This window comes from Falco naumanni, chromosome 3 (assembly GCF_017639655.2).
Source record: "Falco naumanni isolate bFalNau1 chromosome 3, bFalNau1.pat, whole genome shotgun sequence".
Taxonomy (NCBI): Eukaryota; Metazoa; Chordata; class Aves; order Falconiformes; family Falconidae; genus Falco; species Falco naumanni.
The window spans coordinates 93,027,703-93,055,409 of NC_054056.1; the positions used below are offsets into that span (position 1 = coordinate 93,027,703).

General features: G+C 36.2%; 1 protein-coding gene across 9 annotated transcripts in view; it reads left to right on the plus strand.

Moving 5' to 3' along the window:
* The window catches only part of VPS13B (vacuolar protein sorting 13 homolog B), a 477,375-nt gene that overhangs the window by 74,473 nt on the left and 375,195 nt on the right, over positions 1–27,707 (plus strand). For 6 of the 9 annotated variants that reach the window (XR_005827096.1, XM_040588251.1, XM_040588255.1 and 3 more), the window contains exons 11-16: positions 662–799; positions 2,182–2,269; positions 6,223–6,414; positions 7,014–7,183; positions 9,879–10,073; positions 11,706–11,830. Coding sequence is in view for 7 of the 9 variants with exons in the window: in XM_040588251.1 (XP_040444185.1) it covers positions 662–799; positions 2,182–2,269; positions 6,223–6,414; positions 7,014–7,183; positions 9,879–10,073; positions 11,706–11,830 (908 nt within the window). In the remaining 2 variants the exon portion in view is untranslated. Of the gene's footprint in view, positions 1–661; positions 800–2,181; positions 2,270–6,222; positions 6,415–7,013; positions 7,184–9,878; positions 10,074–11,705; positions 11,831–14,190; positions 14,260–19,917; positions 19,993–27,707 lie in introns of those variants that run through there. The other 3 variants (XR_005827097.1, XM_040588254.1, XM_040588257.1) reach the window with 3 other exon arrangements.

Below are 27,707 nucleotides of genomic sequence, written 5' to 3' on the forward strand. Positions count from 1 at the left end.
GTTTTCTTTCTGAACTGCTATAGTTGGGACTGTGCCTTTCCTAAAGCTTCCAGCTTTGTTCTATGTGATGGAGAATAGATGGCTGAAAACAGTTGACCTTGTATGAATGACTTTTTTTGAAGAAAAACTCTTCATGTTAAAGTTATGTTGATTTCAGTAGGATAGGGGGTCTGTCATATGGAGAAGGCATGTAAATATCCAGATTAATGAGGAAGAGTGATAAGGTAGCTGACAGGTCATACATTGAAGGAACTGTTTATCATGAAAAGGACAGATAAAACACCTGAAAGGCATTGGTCCGTCAGAAAAGTGGAGTATGTAATGACAAAATCGTGTGTAGTTATGAGAATGAGGCAGAATTCAGAGTAACAATGATCTGAGGTTTTTTTCTGTTAAAATTAAACTAGTATGTTCTGTATCATGGGCTGTATAATATTCACTAGCTCAGGCCATTTTGAGTTTGAAAATGGGGGGGGGGAGTGGACATGAGCTTCAATGTTGTTTGAATGAAGTTATTTTAATTATCTTCATTCATAATTAAGTAAGTTCTTGAGGGCTGCTACTGTGTCATTAGTGTGTTATGATAGAATGGAAAGCACTCTGTTGACTTTAATGCCTTTTTCTCCCCTGCCTTATTACTATTTTCTGCTACCTCATGAAGGAGGCCTACTTCTTTAACTGTGGAGAAAATTTGAGCGCAAAAGGGATGACATACCTTACCAACTCACTATTTGATTACAGAAGTCCAGAAAATAATAGTATACGTGCGGAATTTATATTGGATGCAGCTCATCATAAGGTCAGAGAATTACATTTTTCTTAGAAAAAAATTTTCTAATGCCTTCTAATGAACTTCTAACAAATATTTAGATCTGTGTACTGTTAGAGAGCTGATTTTCATTACTGTGCCATGTTTAATCGAATCTTACTGTGCAGATGGCCAAAAAAAGGTAAACCTGTTCGTGTTTTTTAAAAAAAAGTAATAAAAACACATCCAAAAGAAACCTCAAACCTCCCCTCCTGTTCCAAAAGCTGATTTTAATGCCATAGTTTCCAAAAGCATTAACTACAGGACATCTGCAGAGAAAAACAGATACGAGAGAATTCTAGCAAAAGGTCAAGCTTTACCAGCACATACTTCTTTAAAGCCAAGCAGTAAGTAGTTCGTAGTCTTCAAACTAAGAAGTGCTCTCTTTGAAACCAAATCTTGGGGAATGTTAATTTTACTGCCTGTGTGCTGTATTTGTCTACTTAAAGGAAGTCTTGCTAATTCTGCCTTTAGTAGAGGCAATCTTTCAGTCACTGATAGTCTCTGTTGTTCTAAATTGTGCAGTAAAGTTTACAACAACAGAGACTATCAATGACTGAAAGATATTCCCTGATTGTCTGCAATTATTAAGTACTGGATACGATGACCAAGGTGGTCCTTTCCAGGTGTGTTCATAGGTGGAGTTCTGTGCTATTGTACAGGTAAGCCATTTGCAATTTTGAATACATCTCTTTTCTTTTAAATTTAAATTTTACTATTTTCACCTTTTCAGTTACTGATGAAGTGTGACCCTGAAGAAACCCATAAAAAAATGGAATTGATTAGTGAAATCACAAGTACTTATAGATGTTCAAAAGTTTTCTGTAGTATGTTTTAGTTTTAAGCTTTACTCTTTCTTTGGTCTGTTTTCGCTGCTTTTATGATTTGCCTATTTTTTGGCAAGAGGGGAAGCAAACTTGCTGTTTAATAATGGATCATATTATGTATAAATGTCAATGATGGCTTGAAGTCTTAATAAGTTTCCTATTCCTTCCTTAAATAAAAATGCAAGAATGAATGAGCTTCACTTTTCAGTGTATTTAATTAGGCAGATCTGTTGACTGCAAGAGGTAAAGTGAAGAGTATTTACTCCATTAAAGGTACTAATTAACTAGATGTTATTGATGAATTGGTCAGCATGTCCACTGGAATTATGGATGTGCCTTTGTGTGGCCTCAAATAGAAGTTACATTACCTATCGGAAAGGTGAATTCTTTGGGATAACCTCTGTCCTTTGTTTTGATAAGCCTTTCCGTGTGTTGATGCACAAATCCAAACATAAATATATCTCCCTCATACCAACCTATCAGTTGGTAATCTCAAGATGCTTTCCTTATACAACGTTTTCTTTGTTTGCTTTGCTTTGTTGGTAGGAGATGTACACAGAGGTAGCTGGAATGCAGAGGTTTGGGGCTTTCTACATGGATTACTTGTACACAATGGAAAGCACCAGTAGCAAAGGTACCTCTCTTCATGTTTACCCTGTTAAATAATAGAAACAAAGACTTTTCATGCCCAACTGGTCCTTAGCCAACTGTCCCCTAACTTACCTTAGATTGACCATCAGATTCATTGTTAAAATGGTTTCATCTTCATTGATGTGTTTGAGGTTAGCTGTTGATTGTTGTTGTTCTTCCCTTTTTTTTTTTCTCTCTATAAGTAATCACAATGGTATCTTTTGTAGTCAGTTGCTAAACTGAAAATAATTTTCTTGTAGCAGTGGTAAAGTTCTTAAATTATGATGTCTTTTTTTGTTTAAAGTTGTCATTATTGACTTTGAAAAAAATTAGAAAATAAAACTTGAGAAATCCTGGTATGAAGTCAATCATATACCTCTTGCAGAAGATGAAAAGGACACTCATTTTCTCCTATGAAGAAAAATGCAAGGATGAGTGATAGTGCAGATAATTAATCTTTAAATATACATATCTGAACAACTTTTTGAGCAAATATTAGCCTAAACCATGCAGACATACATGTTGGCTAATTCTAATTAATTTTTCAGATTCCTATCAATACTTTTCTAAACCTGAGACAATACAGTTGACTCAGTGCAGTAAGTGTATCTATTTTGAGTGTTACAAACCAGGACAAAGGAGTTAATGTATCAGCAAGCAACATGTATATATTTTTATACATATATTCTTACCATGAATTGTGATGTGATTTTCCCCCACCCTTGGGAAGATTGTCATCCATAGCTGCTGCTCTGCAGTTTTATTGCCTAATAATGCTTTCTTCCCCATCTCTGTGTGTATCATCATTAACACTATTCCAGTGGAGATCTGTTTGGAACTTCTTGCTATTTTGTGACTAAATGTTTATCTGTCCTTGTTACCTAGTCCAACTCATCTGGGTTATTTTTAATGTTTTTGCTCTTATGTAAGAGAAGTCTCAACTCCTAATGTTTTTGTTTTTTGGACTTGTTGGACATTAAGTATAAAGGGAGCCAGAAATAAAAGCTTCCAGTTTGGTTAGAGGATGGATCATGCAAAGTTTATGAAAAGAAATAAATGATGCTGTTGCCTTTGATAAAAGGGATACACTAGGTAATTTACTCTTCCCTGGCTTTGAGGCTTCCCTCTGTACCATGAGTGTCATGTGAAGCTGGGAAAATGTACATTAACTGCTGCAGCCTGCTTCTGGTTTTAATCAAGAAATAACTGTTCAATTGTGTGCAAAGCTTTTGTGTAGAAAAGTTGAAGACCTAGGGTAAGCCTTACCTCCTTTTTGAATTTTAGTATAGAAATTTGAATATGCTCAGATGATTTGATCGTGAGGAAAAATGGATTTCGTGGAGTATTTTGTCTTGTTCCTCTGAATGCACAAGGAGCATAATGGCATATCTTTTTCTGACTGTAATGCTTTTTCAGAAGTTGCTGAAGTTGGAAACACTTTCCCCCCTCAAAGCCAGGTTACTGGCGTTTTCTGACTGCCTTATCCTCTGCCCGGCTTCTCTTGTGTTTCTTTCACTTTGCTTTCTCAGGGTCTTGGCTTTTATTTTCTGCATCAGTCACCAGGAAATCACATCAGAAAATGTAGCTTGGCTTCTTATCAAGCCTTACTGTGTGGTTCAATTTCATTATTACTCCTCTAATTTCAGCTACCTGTCTACATACAAGAATGACTAGATTGATTAATTTTTTCATTAATAGTTTAAATGCTTGGTAAAGCTCTAGAATAAAGAACTTAAAACCTGAACTTTTAATTTTTTTTTTCTTCAGAACAGCAAATGGGACGACATCTGCTAGTTATTTTCTAGCTTATTTTTTTGTATTGTGAGTCAAATATGTAATTATTAAACAGAACATGAACAAATAGGTGTAAATTATTTCTTTAAAATGAAGGTATAAAAACCTCAAGATTTTGAAAACTATACAAATCTTGCTACATTTTTAATACATGGTGCTTATATGAAAGCATTTATGTATAAGTTTACATTTTACTATTTCTTGTTTTGACATTAACTATGATTTTAGTTACAATCAGTGCACACCACCTTCCCCTAAAAAACCTAACTCAGATTAAGTTATAGGAGGCACTTACTGTGATTGTAAGATTTTTATCTGTCAAGGCAATTTTGGTTTGACACATTCTTTGCACCTTTAACCTTTCCTGAAGCATAGGATTACTGATTAAACCACAAGTGCCTCCTGGATAACATTAACCTCAAGAGTGTTTCATCTGTCACTTATAGAAGTGCATTAATCACTTCTAGTATTTTGAATGAAAACAAGATAGATAGTCATGCACAGTAGTCTTATTCTGAAATTCTGTCTGTCCTTCCCTTCTGATTTTTAATTTTTAATTTTCTATTTTGTGTGGTATATTTCAGTACAAAACAGTAATTTCCCTGAAACACTGAGTGGTCTGTCAGTTCCCCGATCACTGATTTGCATGACCTGCAGACCTAATGCAGCGTGCTTTTGAAGTTGTTGTACTTAAAATGTGTACCTACTTATTTTGGTGGCAAGTTCATTAGGCAGCACTCTCGTGTTAAGATTTTTTTTTCCAGTTAGAGTTAGACATAGAGTTCATGGAGACTTGAATACTCTGTGACCAGAAATTATTTTCCTTTATGCTTCTGTGAAGTTTCAAAAGTAACCTGTCATCATCTACTTCTGTAGAATCAATAGGTTTTCTATCGCATTCTCTTTGCACTTAGCTAGAATTAAATGGAACTATTCTAGAAAGTTTTTTTGTATAAATTCTGTCACTTCAGTATATTGTTCATACACATAAAATATATACAAATGGGTCTTCCCCCTCCTTCACCTTTTTGAAAGGGTAGGCTGTTATTACTTCTAAAGGCTTTTGGCCTGGATATTTTTTGTTTTTTACACTGCTTGATAGTGTTCATATAAACTGAATACTGTGTAGAACAGGAAGGACAAAAATGGATGCTGACTGTGTATTAAATAAAGCATACTATGACAGCAGGCTGTATGCTGTTGGTTTTGGTTTTTTTTTTTTAATATCTTTTTCAGGATTTATTAAAAAGAGTTCTAACTTCACTTCCATTTGAAGATTTGAATAGGTTTTATAAAGTGATATCTTTCTGTCCTTTTTTCATTTGCTTTTACTTTTTCTTCTCAGAAAAGGTAAGCAAAACACAAAGGGAAGCAGAGGCTGTAGATGTTCTTACCATCAGCTGTTGTTGGGCTTTTAGGGACAAAGTTAATTCCTCTGCTGAGTGTATAGGCCTGTAGAAGTCTATAGATTGTTAGGCCAGCTCTGTGTCAAGTTTGGCATAGTCTGGGTTTATTCAAGGACCTTTCTCCTCACCAGTGCTTAGAACCAATCCAGAACATTCTATAGAGTATGATTTAAACATGAGGGAAACCCCCTATCCTTCCTTTTCAACCAAGCCCCCTTCCTCTATTAAAAATACTGTTTGAATGAGTATAGTAAAGGAGGGAGGGAAAAGCGAATGTTCCCCTGAAGGGTAAAACCTCTCAGGCACCAGAAATAAAACATGCTTTCTTTCAGTTGCCTTTAAAGTAAGGTTTGCCTTGAAGTTTTGAAGCATACCATCCCAGGCTGCTTAACCACAAAGCCTCAGCTACTCAGAAGTTGACAGATCCTACATCTCTTTGACAAAATGTCTGCAGGTCAACTGTCCACAGCAGCTGCAGCTCCTGCTGCCCAGTATTGACAAGCTCAGCTTTTCTTGCCATTTATGTTAGTATGGACAGATTGTGTCAGTGAAGGAAGATGCTATAAAGAGAATTCTAAAACATGTTAAAATACGTTAAACCAGTCACTGCATATTTATTTGTTGAAGTTGCATTGGTATATTTTCTGTTTATTTATAAGCCTGATCACAGCATTTGAAACAAAAGTAACTGATAAAAAAAAAATTTTATGTCCAATTGTTTGGTATAATTTGTTGTCATTTATGAAACTTCTTGTAGTTTCTGGAAATCAGCAAGACCTTTCTTCAGTAAAGAGTGAAGAATTTGGAAATGTTCAGGAGATGTCTACAAAAAATCTTATTGTGGGCCCACTCAATCTTCGATTGGATAGCAGTGCGGTACACCGGATAATGAAAATGATAGTTTGTGCTCTGGAACATGAATATGAGCCATACAGCAGAACTAATCCAGGTTTGTTCCTGTTGTATATATACAGAATTAAACCAGACAAAATTCAGTTCCTTTGAATGTGCAACTTCCAAATACTTAAACTCCAGATCTGTCAGGGGATTTTGAATCCTAAGGACAAAATTTAAAATAAACATAAAATTAACATAAAATTAATAAAATCCCTATCAGTGTTGGATATACCTCTGAGGTAATTTCTGACACTTGGGAGGCTATTTGTTTCAATTACAAGCCTCTTGCTGACTAAGGAGTGTTTATTCCCTTGACAGCTCTAGCTTGCTTTCTTTTCTAAGACTACAAAATTATTCCTGTTGGTATGTATTTATTAGTTTGAAATAATTGTTGTACAGGATAAAAATTCAGGGAAACTAGCTATGGTAAACAGGATGAGTTTCTGAGAGTGCACTGTACAGGTTTCAAAGTAAGGAAGGTGTAGTTATGATTGCATTTAGCCTTAGGTAGAACCAGTGTGGAATAAAAATATTAACTATTTTGAAACTAACTTTCAATTTTTTGCTAGTCCCTAACTATTTCTGAAACAGCAGCTGTGGGAGATTGTTTATGTATTCTAATCAAATATATGTAATCTTGATTGATTTTAGATATTATGGATGGAAACAGAACTATGCCAAGCTCAGAGGAAGTAGTATCATTGGAGGAATACATTCCCACTCGACTTACAACATTCACTGTTCTTAAATGTACAATTATAATCCCTGTGGCAGAATTCAATTTGCTAGACCACTTGATGCCCGTAATCATGGGTGAGAAGGTATGTATGCATTGTTTCTTGATTTGGTTAGGTTTTTTTTTGAGGTGCGGTGACACAATGACATTAAATTATCTTGATAGTGTAATAGATGACACTCCCCTGGTCAGCAGATATCTAACTTGTGCTGTATTTTCTTATAGAATGTGCTTATTTACAGCATGTTTATGTGATTTGAGATCATATGTGTATGTGCAAGAGTGTGGAAAATGAAAGTCTTAGTTTATGGTGTTTCTTACAGTGTGCTTGTATAGCCATTTTCATTGGTGAAGTGAAATACACTAACATACATAATACCTGGATCACTAGTCTCAAGGCTGCAACATATGTAAAATCTCAAGTATGTGCCATTTATTCAGTGAGTGTACTTCAGGAGTGTGTGTATCGTTTTCTTAAATTTAGGCTGCTTTTCAGTTAAGCTGCCTGGAGTGGCTGAACTGGTGACAAATCTGTTGTCTTTTGATGTGTTACGATACATTCAGAAGCTTCCAATATTGGAAAATAGGACATTGCCAGGTGCCTAATGGGAAGCATTATTTCCTTTCATCCCAGAATATCTCAGTGGACTGTAGTGCTTTTCACCTTATGGGCATGAGCAGATGTTATTTTTATAATGGAAGAATAGCCCCATATTTATTGTATATTTGGGGCAAACAAGTTGAATTCAAATGAACTTTTTGGTAGTGTGGTAGGTTTTTTTGTTTGTGGGTTGTTGTTTTTTTACTTGATGTTTCAATTTGTTTCCTGAGTGAAGCCAAGCCTATTTAAAGTAATAATAATTTTGAATTTTAGATTGAAAGTTTATATACATCAACTTACTGTCATATTTTGATACAAGTTTAAATAATTTTTTAGGTTCATAGTGTAATTTGGATTGGAAGAGATCCCTGGAGATGATCTCTAGTAGTCCAGCATCTTGCTCAAAGCAAGCCCAAGTAGAGCAGGTTGCTCTGGGACTTGTCCAGTGAAGTGCTGGATTCCCTCCAAGGACAGATAATTCCATAAAAAGCTTGCACACAGGCGTGCTTGGAATTGCCTGCATTTCAGCTTGTGTCCTTTGCCACGCGTCCCCTCACAGTATGCCTTTGCCAAGAGTCTGGCTCCCTCTTCTGTGTACCCTCCCAGCAGGCAGCTGTAGATAGATAGCAGTAGGATCTCCCTTTGGCCTTCGGCAGGCTGAATGACTCCAGTTGTCTCAGTCTTTCCTGAGAGAAGACAGCTCATGTGCTCCAACCCCCTAACCACTTTGCTAGCCCTCCAGCAAACTCATTGTGGTATGTCCAGAATCCTGTCTGTCTTGTACTAGATAGAGTACTTATTTTTCATCATAACCATTAAAAGTATAGTTGGATGTGTAAATTTTTGGGGTTTTGGTGTTGGTTTTTTTTTTGGTGTGGGTCTTTTGTTCTGTTTTGGTTTTTTTTTTAATGACATCATCCTCTGTCGAGATGTCTGGTATGAGTGAATATGTAATAATATATGACAGTGTAAAGGTTAGGTCAGCATGAGTTTAGTATGGTGATAGTGCTTTGGAGTGATAAAAATGTAAACACATATTTTAGAGAACAAAATATTTTCACTTGATATATTCTTGTAGTGGGTTGACCTTGGCCAGTTGCCAGATACTCACCCAGCTGCTCTTTCACTCCCCCTCCTCATCAGGATAATGGTGGTGGTGCTGGTGGGGGGGGGGAGTAGGATGGGTCAAGATGATAACGAGGGGGAGATCACTTACCAATTACCACTATGAGCAAAACAGACTGGACTTCAGGACAATTTATTTAATATATTGTTAATTAAAATAGATTTAGATAGTGAGCAGCAAAACCAGGAATCAAAATAACACCTTTCCCCCGCCCCCTCTTTTTCCCAGGCTCAACTTCATTCACTCCTTCATTCCCTGGTTATTCTACCTCCCACCCTGCAACTCAGAGGGATGGAGAATAGGGGGTTGCGGTCAGTCCATGACAGTTGATCTCTGCCACTCCCTCTTTGTCACCGTTTCCCTTGCTCCAGTGTGAGTCCTTTCCACAGACTGCCGTCCTTGAGGAAAAATCTGCTCCAGTGCGGGCTGTCCACAAGGCTGCAGTGTCCTTCAGGGCATATCCATCTGCTCCAGTGTGGGATGCTCCACGGGCTGCAGTGTGAATGTCTGCTTAGGTGTGGTCATCTCCAAGGGCTGCAGGGGAATCTCTGCTCTGGTGTCTGGAGCCCCACCTTCTTCTCTGACCCTGCTGTTTGTATTGCTGTTTCTTACTCCCCGTCACCTGAGTCCTTCAGCCTGTGTAGCATTTTTGCCCTTTCTTAAGCCTGTTTCCATAGAAGTGTGACTGGCTTGGCCGAGGGACTCAGCTGTGTCCTGTGATGAGGCTGCTGTAGCACTGGCTGGAACCAACTGTGTTGGGGATGGGGCAGCCTCAGTCTCCCATCACAGAGGCCACCCCTGCTTGCCAGTACCTGGACATGGGTGCTCAAGGCAATTCTGGATAAAAAGTTTTATACGTGAACTTTAACCTTGAAGAAATTATTCTGAAAACATTTGAGGATTCATACTACAATGACCATAAGACCATGGTATCTGGAGACAGCTTATTACATGTAGATTTGCTTGTATGTGTGTGGAGGTAAAAATATGTAGATACAGTAGCTAATACATCTGTAGTGTAATAATTGCATGTCTTTTGCACCTCTCTCCTAGAACTTAAGTGTACTGTTAAATGCTGCAAGCTTCCAGCCCCTGCGGCCTTTACCTTCCATCCGAATTTTGGTGGATAAGGTTAACCTGGAGTACTCAATGCCAATGTATGCCGAGCAACTGGTGCATGTGGTCAGCAACCTCAGCCAGCCATCTGACAACCTGCTTCATTACTGTTACTCACACTGCTATCTGAAGGTAAAAGAAGGCTTGAGATCTGTTTCTTACTGCAGTGTGCTGAGGAAAAGTGAATATGCCTAGGTAATCCCAAGTGTTAGCAGGTTTCTTGGGAAAAAGTTTTCAGCTTATCTGAAAGGACACAGAGTAAATAGAGTTCACAGGATGCTGTTGTTTGGGATTGGTGCTTCTGACCTGTAATATGAGCAGAGAACTTCACATGAGGAAACTACGCAGACTGAAGCCTCAAGGTCTTTGTGGCAAGATTGAGTTAAAATAATTTGGAAAGAAACCTTTCCCCTCTTAGGATGACACTCATAGAATATGTAGGTTGCAGTGAATTACGGTTAGAAAATTGATAGGATATTATGAGATAAAAGCATCACTTCTAGTGGTATTGATAGAGCAAAGCCATGATAGTGAGGGTGTGCGATAGGAAACTGTTGCCAAATATTTTCATTGTTTTTATTATAAGAGGAAAACCTCTGAATGTTCTCCGTTAAAGACCTGTTACGTGAAAGGAGTTCTTATTGTGAGGTTGGGGGAATTTTAAAAAGCTACTGAAAAATTACTTTGAGATTATTCAATTGCCATCTGCTGAGATTTTAGTAGAATGAAAAAGTGAAATTTCAAGAGGAGTTTTAAAATAGGCCTTCCAACCTTTTAGGATGGGCTTCAGCTGTTTGAAACCTTTTGGGTGCTGCTAAAATGTGAATATTTGCTACTGGTACTGTTAATTTTGCTAAATTTTCCAGTTATCCATTTGCTTCCATGCTGTTATCTCAATAGAGGTTTAAACCACAAAATTCTTACTATCTGTGTAAAAAAAGTCTGTCCCAGAGTTGCATGGCAAGCTTTCAGTTTTCTGGATGACATGTTTACTTTCTTTCATGTTTGAAGTGATTGGGGTGGCAATATTGCAAGTCCATCTGTATGTTCTTCAGTTTGAGGGGATTTTTTTTCTCTTCAAAAAGTTTTTAGCAGCTGTTTGATCAATGTTTTGAAAATGTGGAATTTTGAGTCTTAAACGTGGAATTTTGATACTTAAAAGGTTTATTGGCTTGCTCTAATATAGGCTGCAGTGTCCTGTTATGTAAATGGTGATACAGCATGTTAAAAAAATTGACTCTGCAACCATTTGTTTTCCATTGAACAGGGGAAAAATTATAAAGAATAGTTGTGATGAACCTTTCTTTAGATGTTTGTATTAAGAAAAAAGCTTTGAAGGCAAGCTTATAATTTCCTAAAACACCACTTTCTTTTTTTATTAGGCCAGTGTTATTATAATTACAAAAAGTGATTTTATTTTTTTTATGAAAGGCAATGTGTAGTCTGCAAATTTAAAGGACATAGAATAATGTATTATAGTTGGTAAATTATAATTCAGCACTTTTTTTTTAAATTCATCAGAGCATAGTTAACACTTATTTTTGAACGAGGGAAATATTTTTATATTTATTCCTATTGGGACATTATTTTAGATAGATTTTTCTAGTTATATTTGTGTTTGGAGAAAAAGAATTATTTGAAAATAATATACTTTTTAATATTTATTGAGTATATTTAAAAATGTGTATATTATGTTATAAAAGTAACTTGGAAGCGATCTAATTAAGTGATAGTATACCCTTTGACCAACTTACTTTGTTTCAGATATTTGGTTTTCAAGCAGCACTGACTTCTTTGGACAATAAAGGATTGTACTGCATGCCTGTTTCAGTTATCCCCTCATTCAGTACTGCTGTTTATGGCAAGCAGATCAAGTTTCCTAAATATTGGTGAGCATTAATTACATTAATTAGTACCTTAATGTACTCAACTGCTTTTACATTTCTAATGAATGATTTCAAAATGTCAAGCGTCATATATATCCCTAAACTTCTGTGTCTCTTCTGTCATATTCTACTCTTAAGTCTGTTCTCATGAATAGATTTCTTTGTAAGGATGGTTGTTATTAAACATTTCGGACCCTTGTTTGGTTGAGAGAGCAGGCTATGCAAGCCCTGTAGTAAATGGCTTTCTTCTAGACCTTGTAGAATTCTGTGAACTGATTTCCATTCTTCCTTGAGTGAATAGAAAATCTGAAGTTACATACTGATGGCAAGCTTGTTGTATTTAACTGAACAGTTAGCTCCTTCTGTTTTAAATGTAACCAAACAAAAAACAACAAATGGGGGGGAAAAAAAAGAAAAGCAAAACACTCCAACTCCACAAAAAGGTAGTCTCTGCTAGCCACTTTTCTTTTTTCCTGTTACTCATTACAGTAGGAGGTGTTTTTAATGTTGTGACCAGGTATTAAGCTATTTATAGTTGTTCAGATTCAGATTTTAAATGCAAACACTTTTGTTCTGAAAACAATTTTGTACTTTATTATAAAATGAGCTCTACAAATTTTATTTTTAGTAACTTCAATGCTGTGGAAATTCAGTATTTAAACTTATCTCTACAGTTGAAACTTGTAAAGTACATATCAGTGTGTAATTTATTAATAAATTGTATTTATAAAAATGATTTTCAAGAAAATGGGTTTTGGCAATACTTTGGGCAGGACATTAATTTTCCTTATTTGAGCAGTAGCTGTCTGCAATACTACTGTATGACTAAATCCATGCGAAGAATCTCGGATAAAATGACAAGATAACAGGAAAACAGGTTAATGTGTTAAAATACTTTGACTTCAAACATGGTGTTGTATAGCTAATTTGTAAAATTCATTTGCTTGTGAAAGTTTAATGGTTTATAGATAAAAAAGAGTACATCTAGGATTGTTCTTAGTGCTACATACAGAATATGCTAGTGTGTTTTTTCTCACAAGCTGTGATACCATGTGAAGTGTAAGAGGTTTTTAACATAAATAGCACACCACCAGGTGGTAGCAGCCTAATTGACTTTCTCATATTTTCCATCAATAGTTCAGAAAAGTACCTACCACTTCAAATGAATTGCTGTTCTGCTGCAGCATTTTGCAAAAAAATAGTAAATGTTACCATGATAACCCATAATCACCACTAATCAGTGTACTTCAGTACTCTGGTAGGATTGACAGCCTTTCCTGACATGACCTCACATTTAACACTAAGCTCTTGTTAGTGATCCTTGTTAGCAAACTCTAGAATTAGTGTTTAATGGTAATCTTAAATCTATTTACTAGCATTATAAAATGCCATGTTAGTATTGCACAATAAAATAAAATTTAGAGATGAAAAATAGTTAAAAATCTGTGTGGGAAATTCATGGTTTTCAAGCAGTAGTGTTTTCTCATGAGTGCACTGGTACTCTTCTGTGTACGCTTGTGCTTGCTGTGCTTTCTCTTGCTTGCTTATGCTTGGTCTCTCATGCCTTTTCAGAAGCGCTGTTGCATGCTTGCCATCATGCTTTAGCTCATGTGTGCGTGGTCTTGCGCTCACATTCTGTCTCTCGTGTACTGTGCTTCTCTTTGATGCTTTCAGTTTTGCTCACTTTCTCTCCTTTTTTGAAAATACATTGTATTATGATACCTGCGCAGCTGGAAAATAGAGTATGGTAGGCTAATAATATAGAAAAATAAAATGAGCAGTAGTTTTGGGGAGTGGAGGCAGGGGAATGGTCTTGCCTTAAAATAGCAAGTCATCTATCAGCATTTGTTAATAGATCTTGTAAGGCCAACAGTTATTGTGGTCTAGTATATTACACAATACTTTTAATACTTTTCTCCCTTATTTCTGTGATATGGTATCTTTCTAAAGCTTATTTATTTATTAACAGTGTGAAATAATTATATAAAACTAACTTATTCCAACAATTTATCTAAACTAAGCAACACCAATTTGCGGGTAATAAAGTAGAAAAACAAATGAGTACAGCAGCAGCCTGGTTAAATGAAGTGTAGTTTGAAGTGAATAAAACTCCAGATGAAACGCATCAAATAGCACTTGAACTAAATCGAAATCAGCATGAGGACTGAGGGCTTCATTGAAGTCATGCAGTGAGTGAGAATTAGTCTGGTAGGATAACCTGGTAATGTCATTAAACTTAATTTCAGTCTTCCCCCCCCCTCAAATTATACCACCTGCTTTATTTGGATTTTTAGATTTCGCATTCCATGGTTTCTTAAAGTACACACATCTGATGTTACATGTGTTCTTCTGTTTCTTCACAGAAAATATATACTACAGACCATACCATTTAAAAACAAAGACATTTTATGAACTGTTATGGAATCCCTCAGGTAGTATGTTTTGAGTTAGCAGTGAAAATCTCAACTTTATTTCTGACATAAATCAGTAGAATAGCTTTCTTTTCTAGTTTCAATATAATAATCTCAAAATGTATACGATGTATAAAATACTGCAGTAATTATTTAAACTATTTTTTAAAACTAGCTGATAAAACTTGGTAGCATGTTCTAACAGATAAAATTTCAGCAATATCAGCCCAGTAAATAACCATAAATGTTACAAAAGTGTTGTTTTGTTTCCCTACTAGATTGATGTCTGTTTTAATTTCAGTTAATACACTTTCTTCTCAAAAGAAATATGTTCAAGCTCACTAGTTAACTTAGTCTTGGACATCTTTTAAATTGTATAGCTAATCTATTTTTATATGAAAGTAAAAACATCTGGTCTTCTGTTTTTGTCAAGCATAACAAGATGCAAAATACAATGTTAATGTCAATATTTTACAACTGCTTTACATAGTGTTGCATGCCAGATTGTAAAGCAGCTTTCAAAGCTTTCAGGAGGATGTCTAAAAACAACTGAGAATTAGCAGAATATGGTTAAAAGCCCAGAATGAATGACAAGAATGTTTATTGCTAAACAGAAATCTTGAGAGGAATTAGCTGATTTTTTTTTCCGTTTTTTTTTTCTTTTTGGCTACAATATCTGTGGCAACAGATGAGGTAATCTAGTGTAAGACACTTCAGTGTTACAACCATCTATCACTTATAAAATATCACTTTATTGTACTTCTGAAGAATATTAAAGTAACTTTAAAAAGATAAATACTGAATAGCTTTCCTTTATTTTTCCAGTATATGGATTGATAGTGAAGGGTGTCATCTACATATTTTGAGCTAGATATTCATCCAGTTATGTGTTTTATTTTATTGCTTTTCTTCGTTTCTTGACCAGTGTTCTTGAAATTCCCTTCCTTTGACAAGTGTTCCAGTCTCTCATTTTTCTTTATCAGATCTGTGGGAAGGTTCTCCCTGTCTCCACCTGTGACAGCTTTTGAGACTCTAAACACTGGTGGAATAAGGCTATAAATGAGGATGACATGAGCTATCCCTGCATCCTTTCTGTTAAGCTTCTTGGTCCAGTAGTCTGCTTTCAAGGAGTCTGTTTCCTTGATAATGAGTCTCCTCTTTCTCATTTTGAAACCAGAATGATAGCTGCTGGTTTGCTGTCTGCAAGGAAGCACCAGTATGGCCTTGACTGGTAGCTGGTTGTGTTAAATTTGAGGGTGTGAATGAACCTTTTATGAATGAGTTGAGGACCTGCTGGGTAAGTTAGTATATAGGCTTTCATGGCCTGTACTTTAATTATTGAAAGTACAGAGAAGTTAATAGATTGTTCTTGAGTTGTTGTTCTGTCAGAACAAAAATCTGGAATAGAAACTTGCAAGTAGATGTAGATAGTTACTGGTAAATAAACCAACAAAAAAATCTTTGAGACTAAATGGTTATAATTTTTGCAAAGGTTCTTTCTTTTGAGCTTTTCTCTGCAGGTACCGTGTTGGGCAATAAATTTCAGCTTAAACATAGGCAATGCGCAAATCTTAGTCAAGCAGTTTGAGGAAGAATTCTTGACAAAATGATATTTGATTTGTGTTGGCACGGTGTCTCCTTCCTTCAGTGTTTTTGTTGAAGAGCTAATCATTATTGACAAAAGCTGACAAAAGTATGAAAATTTCTCTGCTTTTAAAGTCAGTCACATCTATCATGCTGGGCACCTCAGCTTCTCAGAGATATGATGTCACTTGTTTCACTTTTGAATGCTGTGGATTACAGTCCTGACATAGTTAAAATGTGTGCCTTTACAGTACTCAGACATCACTGTAGAAATCTAGATACAGGGATCCTCACATGGAATATATATATTTTCTGTTGGCTTTGTTTTTATGAACCCTTAAGGACATTAATATAGCTGGTTTTAGTATTTCAACACAGATTTAACTGTAAAGGTAATTATTTACTATGTCTCTAGAATCTGTTACATTTACATTACATTGGCACGATAGGTCATAACCTCCTGTTGGCTGGCTGTTATACAATAATATTGAGAAACATACTTTGCCATCAACTTGAACATTAGCATTTTGAGTTTTTTTTACCTGACTTCCTAGCTTTTATTTTGACTTTGTCACTGTCAAGTTGCCAAATGGTTGCTTTGTACACACAATTTAGTTTAAGTTTTTAAAAATTTCTAGCTTGAGTATTAAACATTACAAAAACTAAGGGTTCTAATGACCTTGTGTTATTGCTATTTAGGTTTGTGTAATTTTTGTTACTGTAGAGGTGTTTGTATTTTTATACAGCTTTACTTCCATTTTCTTCTGTCATATGTCCCCTTTTACAAGGTAGACATCCTTCTGTTAAACAATCCATGTAGTGGTGTGCCATGTGACTGTATTCATATTGATAGTTAATTGTTTGACTTTGTGCGTGATGCTGTAGGCTTATGATAAGCTCCTATATGACTCAAGATGTGCACCTTGTCATGTCTGCTTTATGGGTCATCTTGAAAATCCTGTGTATGTTTAATGGTATCACAATGAATTGACCAAAGTGAGAACAATTTACGTTGATCCACAAGCAGTGTGGTAGACGAAGATCTGGCTTCTTGTATGTGGTAAGAAGCTCTTTAGCAAGGAAATAGGCTCCTGCTGACATGATCTTTACCAACAAGGTACTACTGTGATGACAGTGGGAGATTTTAGGATTTGCTGCTCACTGAAGAGAGGATTAAAAGTGTATAATGGGGGATCGGATGAATTACTTGTCTTTTGTTGTTACTTTTTTGATTGAAACATCTTTGCAGGGCTCATCCAGTGGAGTAATGCTGCTTAGAACTAGAAATCACAGTAGATTTGTGAGAGTCATGAGATGTAGCTGTCAAGCAGTTCAGCGCAGTTGTGCTAGTAAGAGGCAAGTGGACCCTGCTGGCAGGAAGCAGAGCCCAGATATCCACCAACTGCGAACATTAGATCATTAGATCATAAATCTAGGAAGTTTTCCAATAAACTGACACTTACACCTTGATTTTGGCAGCCTGTTTTATTGACTAGTCACAGTAAATCAAGAGTTATGTCAGTTTAGATTGGGTGTGGATTGTGTTTCACATGGGCAGTTGAGGGGCATGCTTGTTTCCTGGGTCAGAAGCAGAAACAGGTTGAAAACACAGGAAACTCATTTTGTGGCATTCAGTTGTGACTATTAGTTGTGTCAGTAATTAGATATAACTGCCAGATGAAAATTCAGAATATCCTTCAAAACAGAAAAGATCTGAGAGTGCATGCCTGAACAGATGCCCAGGAGAGAGTTTCAGCCACATCAGCACCATTTGAGTTAGAACTAGCACATGTAAAAACCTGTTCAAACTATTGAGAGATGCCAATGACATGGAGTGTGCAAAAGCAGACAGAAATGGTCATTCTCTTGGGTTCTGCAAAGGTGGTTGTGTAGAATTGCCTCAGATGTGAATAATCAATCAGTCTAGGGAGTTTGCTGGATTGCTTCAGCATTGTGCACTTCTCTGCCATAGCCTAGAAAATGCATCAAAGGACATAATACTAAATCAGATTTGTTGTTTTTCTTAGTTTATTGGTAGCTGGTTTTGGTACAGCTTTGTGAGCAGTGGATTTGACACTTTCAGAAGTTTGGTTTACTGTGCATCTTTGTATTTGAGGAGTAGTTATGTCAATGTATCAGAGCAAATTGTGAACAGTAATACAGGGTGATTTAACAATTTTAACAGGAGAATGATGTTTCATTGATAATATGGTATAACTTACCTTTCATTATAAAAGTTAAAGTAGGCTATGCTTGTGTATAAGGACAAAGATGCTTTAGAAAGTGTTCTACACAGTTCCTTATCTGCAATGATATTAACATGTCAAGTTGCAACACAAACATTTTGGGGCGCTTCTTAAATATACTCTTCTGGAAGGAGCTGTTGTCAGTCACCAATAACAATCCTCTGTCCAAGAGGGGTTTTGCATTTTGAGTACATGACTTGCAGCTTGATTGGTGTGACTACAAATTAGCTTCAGTTGGAAACCTTTAGTTTAATTTTTTTTAATCAGGTCCAGATCTAATGTTACTGCTTCTCAGCAGATGTGGCAGTCAGCATTCAGCAGATCTGTTAAAACTGCACTTTTAATCAATGTAAATTGGAAGCAGTTGTATTTTTTGTAGTATTGTCCGTGAGGAGGAAATTCAGCAGAGTTGACAGTGAAGGGTGGTCATCTGTAATGTTTCCAGTGTAGTTATTTAGACTAATGAATTGTCAAGGCTCTTCAGTAAAATTAAATCAAGCCTATTAACTAATATCTGTCCAGGGAAAGTGATTGCACGTGGTGAATACTTTTTCCTGGTTGTTTTAACTGTTGCCATCAGTATTTGCTGTCATTTGTACTAGAAACAAGCAAAGGGTATTTATTTTAAAATGTGTAGGACTTTCAGGGTTAAAGCTACATTTTGCTTTATTTGAGACTGGTGGAAATGTATGAAAAACTTACTGTCTTAAAGCTGAAGTGCTGTTAGGCAACATAAATACTAAAGAAAATTTGAATCCCTAATATATATCCCTTTTGTATTGAATGTATTTGGAAATTGTTTCTCTTAGTGTTACCACTGTCTGTAGAAAATACCTGGTTAGGGTTTCAGCGATATCCTCAGTTAGGAGGCTTTACCCATGTAAACCTTGGCCAAAAAGATCAACTGGTGGCCATTCTTCACAGAGAGGGTTTGTCCTTTATTTCTCCTGCATTTTACCTGCAGCTGATGCCTTTTTTTTTTTTTTTTTTTCCCCCCTTTAAATGTATCTGTGAATCACACAGAGAAATATGGGTTCTGAGCTGGCATCCATCTATCCTACTAAACAAAACATTCAAGAAACCAGTCTGTGGCCTTGAGACCTGGTTGCCTCTTGTGGCTCACATGCCTACCTGTAGCTTTTGTAACTTTCCACTCCCCAAAGGGGGTTAGGAATTAAGGCTAAGAAGCTTGTGGGCAGAGTCCAGACTGGGGACAGCTTCTGGCACGCTTGGTCCCTTCAGCATTGTTTGAGAAAGTGCCAGCTGCCATGACCTGAGACTGGCAGGGAGCAAGCCAACAGGTAAACAGTATGCACAGCTCCAGTCTGTTACTGGAGCCGACACTTGGCCTTCCTTAGCTGGCAAATAAGCAAGTAACTTGCTTGCAACTTGCACCCTGAAACTGAAGGGCATCTGTTTGTGGCATCTCCATTCAGTCCAATATTTTAGTTCAGATATTTATTTTGTTTTATCTGATGCAGATGAGCACCTTCTTACCTTTCTGACCTTTGTGGTCTAGATATAAAAAAATTCCCAGAATTTCAAACAACCTTTTTTTCTCTTGCTGTAAGCACATTGTCTTCCACCAGAAGATTTTATCTATTCATGAAACAAAACTAGTAGTATGCTAAAGTATTTTCTAGAAGAAATTCACAGAAAACCTCAGCCTAACCAACTTATCTTTCTGGACAAAGTTTCTCATTCAGATAAGCTGTTAGTGTTTACTTGAAGTTGGGGTTGTGTTTGGCTCTTGCATCTTCAGCAGGGAGTTTGACACTGTGTTAGTTCCCAAGAAGATCTTTGGACTTTCCAGAGAGGAAACAAAATGGGATTTTTGTGCTTCTTTCAGTGAGTTGTGGACCATCTTCTAACAACTTTGCAGCTGTTAATAATTGCCAGGAAAAAGAACGTTTAGGCAAGTTTATCTACATTTGGTCACTTTTTTTCCTGTTTCACACAATTTTTATGGGAGTACTTAGAGGTGAGTTAAGACAATGTATTCAAAAAAGGTATGTGTGAGAAATTTGCAAAGAGGGCAGTAAAGAGGGTGGTGCGCTTCAGTGTGTGTATGAGTTAGATATGAGTATTTTCTTTCTGTTTCCATTATCATGATTTCATTCCACAACGATCTTCCTTTTAATGCTCTAAATATAATTTTATTTTTCCTGACCCCTACTTTCAGTTTCCAAGCACTTTGAAAGAAGTTTGTCATACAGCTTCTTCTCCTCACACGTGCCTTGAGTTTCTTCTGTTCTTCCATTCTTCCCATTTTCCAAGCATTTTATTGGAAATACTCTAAAAATACTTCTTTTCATTTGCGTTTTTGTTTCTTGTTTTCTTGGTGTCTCTTCTCCATCCTTCTGCCATAATCTCAAATCTATTAATTCCACTGTATTGGTGCTTTTCTTCCTTTTTCCTCTTGCCATTTGAAACTTGAGAGAAGAGGATAATTCTGTGGGCATTTTAGTGCCGCTTTCCTTCTTAAATGACACTGTCAGCTTTTGTCACTTTGTCTTCTGTTTCTACAAGGGTTGGGAGAGTACTCTGCAAGTTACTTAGCTTATTGTGAGATGGCAAAGTCTGTGGATCTGCCCTTGTGACTGTTCCTGCTGGAAGCAGTTCCTCTTCCTTGCTCCCCGGAAAGAAGCTCCTGTCTCCTATCTCGGTTAGGCTTTACAAGCCACTGTTCCTAACTTACAAGGCTGGCTAATATCCTTGCTTTAGGCAATATCTTTAGAGGAGAAAAGAACAGAGCCTCTGTTCACCTGCATTCTTGAGTCCCTTGCTTCTGTGCTGTTTGGAGAAGGGTCAGACTTCTGGGATAGCGACTTCTCTGCATAAAATACAGCTCTAAGCTCAAGTCTTTTTCTCCTACAGGATAGGGTCACATCTGGTCAGCTGTGCTGTAGAAAGGTTCTCACCATAGACAGAGCCTATGATCTGGGCTGTTTTCTCATAAATGTTTGTGTAATTTTTAAACGTTTGATAATTTCTGAGGTGTTTTAAGAAATAACAAAGAGGAAAGTCATTGCAAATTTGGGGTAGGAAAAGAGTTTGGTATTTGAAATAGAATGGAATAGACCATGAAATGAAATATCTGCAGATTTTGAAATGAATTTATTACAAGATAACTGATTTGTATTTAAGATGCTAAATTTTGCAGCTCTGCTGGGAATAAGAAAGGTAACTTGACAGTAACTTTAAAACCTTACTCATTTTGTTATTAAAGGTTATATTAGGTAGAAATCTATATAAAAAAATATCCTTATTTGTGCTCCTAGTAATTCAACAGAATTCTTCCCTATAAAATCAAATCCTATATCCTACAAAAATATCTTGTATTAGCTGCTGAATTGACTGTGTCAGTTTCCCACAGACTGACAGGACAGTTTCTGAGAGCTGCTGCTTGTAATTCTGACAGCTTGAAAAGCTGTTCTCAGGGCTGCTGTAGTCATGACTCTTGCTCCCTGGTAACACCAGGTTAAGCATGGATCTCCTTGCCAAGTGGAAGCATCCTTTGTGTCCTATTCCTGGTTTGCGGCATCATGTTCAGTAGATGACTGCGTTTGTCAGTGCAGCTCTCTTCACTGAGCACCAGCCTGTTTCTGAGCCCTCCTGGCTCCCTGTTTTACCTGCTAATGGCAACCAAATGGCTCGGTGTGGCAGATTTAGAGGATTGATTTAATGGCTGTTGCTGCTCTTTCTGGGAGCGTGTGAAGGGGGAAGGAGGGAGAGGAAAAGGGAGAAGATGAGGTTGCTTCTTTGGACAGTGAAGCAGGCTGTCCTGTGGGAAGGCAGTTCTCCAAACACCGTTCCACCCCTGTGGCTATGGAGATTGGATTACACTGGTATGCAAAGCAATGATACTGGATTTAAAAAAGCTACAAAATAATATAACACTTGTTTTATTTTAATAAAATAAACGCAGATCTCTGCTCTTCAGAAGCTTATGGCCGCTGACAACCTTTACATGGTTAACTCTGGTGGTTTTGGTGGTCTTGCTCATCTGCAGCTGTTCAGTTACAGCATCTCCAAGTTCTAGCTGGTTCCTCATCACACACACACCTCCATCCCTCCCCACTCCCAGGAAACTATCTTTTACCAGGAGGTAAATGATAATGATCTAATTCATTTTGACATTGCTGCTTTCCAAAGCAGGAGCTAGTTCTCCTGAAAAGATGTAAAGCACAACTCAAATAGTAGATGGAAAAGTGCTCTGCTTCTGGTATGATTCCCTCTGTTCTACCTTCATCGAGCTAGTGGTTTTGTTTAGAAAGTCCTTGCTTCCTCCCCAACTCCTTTCTGGGTTCTTATTTTTGGTGGTGATGGTTTGGTTTTTTTAGTACGTTTTGACCTTTAGTCACTGTAATGAGTATCTATTATTTTTTCTCATGGTCCTTATATTTGGATCTCATTGAACATAATGCAGCTAAATGTCATAGCCCTTCCCTTGTCCCCACTAATATCCACAACCAATGACAATAAGATTCTTTGATCTAAGTAAAAAAGTTACAGACCTTCTCACAGAAATAAAGAATGGATGTTTAAAGTGTAAGAAAGAACAAAAGTCCTGAATTGATATTAACTGCATTCCATGAAGAGAGTTTCTTATCCCTTGTTTTCTGATTTCCCCCATACATCTTGTGGAGTTCTGAGGATGCAGTTCTTCAAAGATACAACTTAATACACAGAAATCAGTTGGTTGATGATGATTGTAAAGCTAATCATATATATTAAGCACATAAAGAAGACTGATTACTACTGTAATCACCTTAGAGCAGAAAACTTGGAAGTTTATTCTTTTATAGATTGCTCACATGACTTCAATGACTCTTTCTGGAGACAAGTATTGACTAGCGATTAGAAAATTATTATTTTTTTTTTCCCCAAAGGAAGAAGTAGCAATTAGTGACAGACCTCTACTTGCAATTTGATGGGAGTTCAGCATTTGTCCCATTGTTGAGCTTTTTCAAAGCCAGTAAGCTGAATTTGATCTGAACATCCTAAAAGTGTTTCTCTAATGTAGCTGCAGGTTTAACATTTTCCTTTAATATAGTTTCAGCAGCCTTCTTAGTTTATCATGTGTCCAAAAATAAGACTGAAACCCAACCCCTTGTTGAATTATCCTTTGTTGGTATCAAATTTTTGTTCAAATCTGTCACATTTTGAGGCACTGACTTAAGTGGAGATAGTTTGCTCTCTTGCCTTCTTTCTTAAACTTTTAATTCAGTGGACAGAAAGACTCATGCTTGGTGTGACTAGATTAAAGCTGATGGAATTTAGGACTTTCCTACCCTCACGTTCCAGGTCTTCAGTGTTTTTTGCAGCTTTTGGCATTTTTCTCTTGGTGCCTCACAGCAGATAAAGTTACAATAACGATCCCGCTCGGGTCTCACTGTCTCTCACTTCCTTGTTGCTTAACAAACCAGTGTTATTACTTGCATGTAACAATGATTCTTTTTTAATCTAATGATCATAACTTTTGATATCCAGGTATAATGAACCAACCTAAATGATTTTAAAAACAATCCAAGTTTAGAGCTCTTAATATATATGTCTGGAGTCTTGCATTCTTTGCTTCACAGGGGGTTTTTTGCAAGGTTTCTTCCTTTTAGATATTTGCATGATTTTTTTTAATTAATTTTCTTTCGTTCTTGGAATAATGCATTATTATTTTTTACTTTGCTGTATAAAACTATATTTTATTGTTCCATTAAAACACACACTGTACTGAGAATTGAGAATGGGTAATCTCTGTTCATGTTCGAAGACATACTGAAGCTTGTACTTTGCCTGCATTGTTTTGTTTTCGCAATTGGTTCAAGGAAATCTGTGTGTTTTCTGAAGTTCACATATGAATTAACACTTAACAAGCACTTTTAATCACTGACAATTTTCATTCCAGAACTGATGTTAAAAAATAATATGCATTAGTCAGTTTTGAAATGATTGGTTTGCTCTCTTCTAATTCCCTATCTAAAATCTTCAGAAAGAAAAAGTTAATTATTTTTAGATTATTGAAAACAAGAAAAAGTTATTGAATATGATGTTAATTGTTTTCCCACTTGTAGTAAACTGTGTGATTAGCAGTGTTTCCTACAAATAAGAGGCAAAAGCAGCTGCAGCTGCTGAAAAGTCGCCTGTGTAAAAGATGACATGTAGGCAGCCTTTAGTGAAGTCTGTAGAAGAGCAGGAGATGTTTAGAAGACATCAGTCTTGGAGGTGTTTTTGGAATGAAGTGTTCCAAAGAGGGTTTAATTACTATTTTTTATAATAATTAACTTAGTCCTCTAGCACAAATAACCATATGTTGTTGCCTGAAGACTAAAAATTGTGTTAGCATGTGCAGATGTGTGATATGACTTTTTAAATTGTGAGTAGTTGTGACTGAAGTCTTGCATTTAAAAAATATTAATTTGAAGACACTAGTGGTTAACTTCCTTTCCTTTTCTTCATCTCCTGGCATGCTGCTTTCAGAGTTTTGATACTTGTCATTAAGTAGCTAGACATTGTTTCCCTTACCTAATAATAGTTGCTTAAATGTTAAGAAAAAGGATCAAAATAGTTATTTTCTTTAAGTTGATAAGAAGATCAGATAAATAGAAATATGAGTATGTTGTAGATACGTAGATGAAGCCTTTGTTTGTGTCAAATATAAAACCAGCATACATTTTCTGTTTGCCTTAGAGGAAAGGTGTGCAAATGCTGAATGAAATTATTTAGGCACATAAATTACATTCAGGTGCTTCGAAGGCACAGTTGCTAGGTTCTAGTAGCAGGTTACTGGTTTTGTTATTTTGGAAAAAATGAACTAATCGTATTTTACTGTACAGGATATGAGTAATAACAAAAATTAAATTTTTGGAAACATTTTGCAGGTTCCAGCTTTGCAGTTGGGGACTCTCTATAAACCTCTGGACCCAGCTGTTCACCACTATATTCTTTCAATCACTCTGAGGTGTTGATTTTAAAAGAATGAGTTGTGTTACTAAAGTCTACAAACTGAAAATATTTCATAGCAGGCCAGTGAACTTACATGGATTGGTTATATTGGTGCCTACGCACAGTGTATAATAAGGACCAATTCCTGTTTTCATTCAAAAACAGCAAAGAAAACTATTTTATTTAATGGTATGCCAGATTTATCAAAATATTTCAGCAAGTCTGTATTACAGTTTGTCAGCAAACTGGGTACAACCAAAGAGTATTTAAAAATCATTTAATTAGGACAGATTCATTTTCACTCCATGCCACTACACAGCAAGACTTGCTTGTTCATATTTCCTTAAATTTATTCTGGATCTTGTCCAAGTTCAGCTTTAATGAGTAGCCTATCCTGCTAGTTAGGTTAGGATTTATTTTCCCCTAGAGAAGAGTGTTAGAATTGGTAGTTTTTTAACCTGTTCAGTTAAATGAACATATGTTCAGAACTGCGTCTTAACTCTTGAGTGTAAAGATTTGAGAAATAATTATTTCTATTGTTGTTACAGTTTTAAAGTGCAGTTTAAATAGTGGTTTTAGACTCCAGCTATGTGCCATAACTGTTTTAATATGGTGATGAGTTTTGGTGTGAAGTCACATTCAGTTGCTTAATACAAATTTAATGATACAATATAGAAACACAGGTCTGACTTGGTTTACTGAAAAAAATTATTTGTACTTGTATTTTCACTTATTGCTTTGAATATATCTCTTGGGTCATAAAACTTGGTTAAATATAGCTCAGTGCCTTATTAATGATGGATTTTCTGTATTAACAGGTGCAGTTTGGTAGCAAACTTGTATTTTAAGTTCTTCTAAACGCATTATTTGTGTTTCAAAACTATTATAATAAATCCTGAATTATAAATGTACTTTCATCACTAGCCAGGTCTAGTTAAAATTTCGTTTAAGCAACATTTGCTGCACACATGTTACAATACTTCCCCTGCCTTGATTTTTTTTCTATAATAAAGGATTTATTTTCTTCAGCTTCCCATCCCTCCAAAGTTATCTCAATAGGACTAGTAGACTTTATTGTTATAGGGTTGTTAAAGTACAATAAGAGTAGAATTTGCATATGTTAAAAAAAAAAATCCATACACTGTTATTACCCATCAGGGAGTATTTTTATGTGAAGCTTTTAAGTTTTAAATTTAGCATAGTTCAGTACAGTAGCTGTAATACGCATTAAATGAGTAGTCAAACTTTTAAAGCGGTATCTTTTCCACTGTCATATTGCATGCTGTGATTGTTAAAGCTCTTTACAGACCCCCCCCTTGAAGTACATGAATTTGCTAATATAAATGTGTTATTTTAGGTGGAATTATTTGTGGAGTTATATTTGTCCTGAATTTTGCTGTAAAAGGTTTTCCATCTTCTTTCTTCCTTCCTTCCCCATTTTACATTAGGGAACTTGACTTTTTGAAATATTCAGGCACTTTTTACTGAAATACTTAGTTTTAATCCTGCAAATTAATATTCAGAAATAAGAGGGAAAAGTAGATGATGTAAGTTATCTGAAAGCGTAACAAAAAAGAAAAAACAGAAAGGAAAAATGTTACAGTGTACTTCTGTAATGAGTTAAATAATAAAAGGTCTCAATACATGACTTGGAAAAAAAGGAATACTAGGGAACATTCTGATTGATATCAACATGCATTCCATTTCTTTCCATGTAATGCCTGCAAAAGCTTTGCTAATATGCATGTCTAGTTTTCCAACTTCAGTTCTGCATAAAAGTGGTTTGTGTTGTTTAATCTTGAGTTTTAAAATATTTTTTTGATTTACTGTGTGTATAGTATTTTGTTTTACAGGGGTGGATTTTCCCAAGTACAGAACCACTTTATATACTCCTTTAGTTACAGAACTAAAGTGCACCTTTACTGTTTACATTGATAAATTACAGAGCTTGGACTTACACTCTAGGGAATTCTTAGAAAGCAAGTTCAAATTCTAACTTGGGACCAGCATTAGTAAAGGCCATGGTGTTGCAGTCCCACCTGTGCTTTTCATGGAACTCAGAGCTTTTCTTCTAGTGACTATATGAACATATACACATTTATGTGGAGGAATGTCTGTGTATCTGAGAGGCTGAAATGGGAGATATGTTTTAGCTAATCCACAAGTTTTAGTATCCACAAGAGAGTGATCTTCATGTGATCTCTTGTGCATGTTGTGTGCTAGAAATTGTCAGAACATGTTCCAGCCTGTTAGTTCCTTTTGGCTGTCTGTTGTGAGTGAGAGTATTTTTTTTTTTAATTATTTTATTTTTTTCTCTCCAACCAGGCAGCATCTTTCCCTGTTTGCCTGACTTAATACTGGTATTATTTTCAGCTTTTGTTTTGTCTCTCGTTAAAGTAGTTCTGATTTTCTAAGTAGCTTATGTTTGGTAGTGTAGACAAAAAAATTTTTAACTGGCTTTCTGGCATCAACAGATTTCAAATGTGTTCAGATGCATTCTTTTCTCAGATGGCCACATGTTGTTTGTACTTCTTGGGGCGTACGTTACATTGTCAAGAAAGGTGTGTAGTGTCTTTGAACCTCAAACTGAGAAACAGGAAGAGCTTCAGGAGTTTTGTACAGATACTTATTTCCCCTGTGGTGACTACTGTGCTACAGTCGATAGAGTAGTGATCTTGGGCAGCAAAACCGGCACGT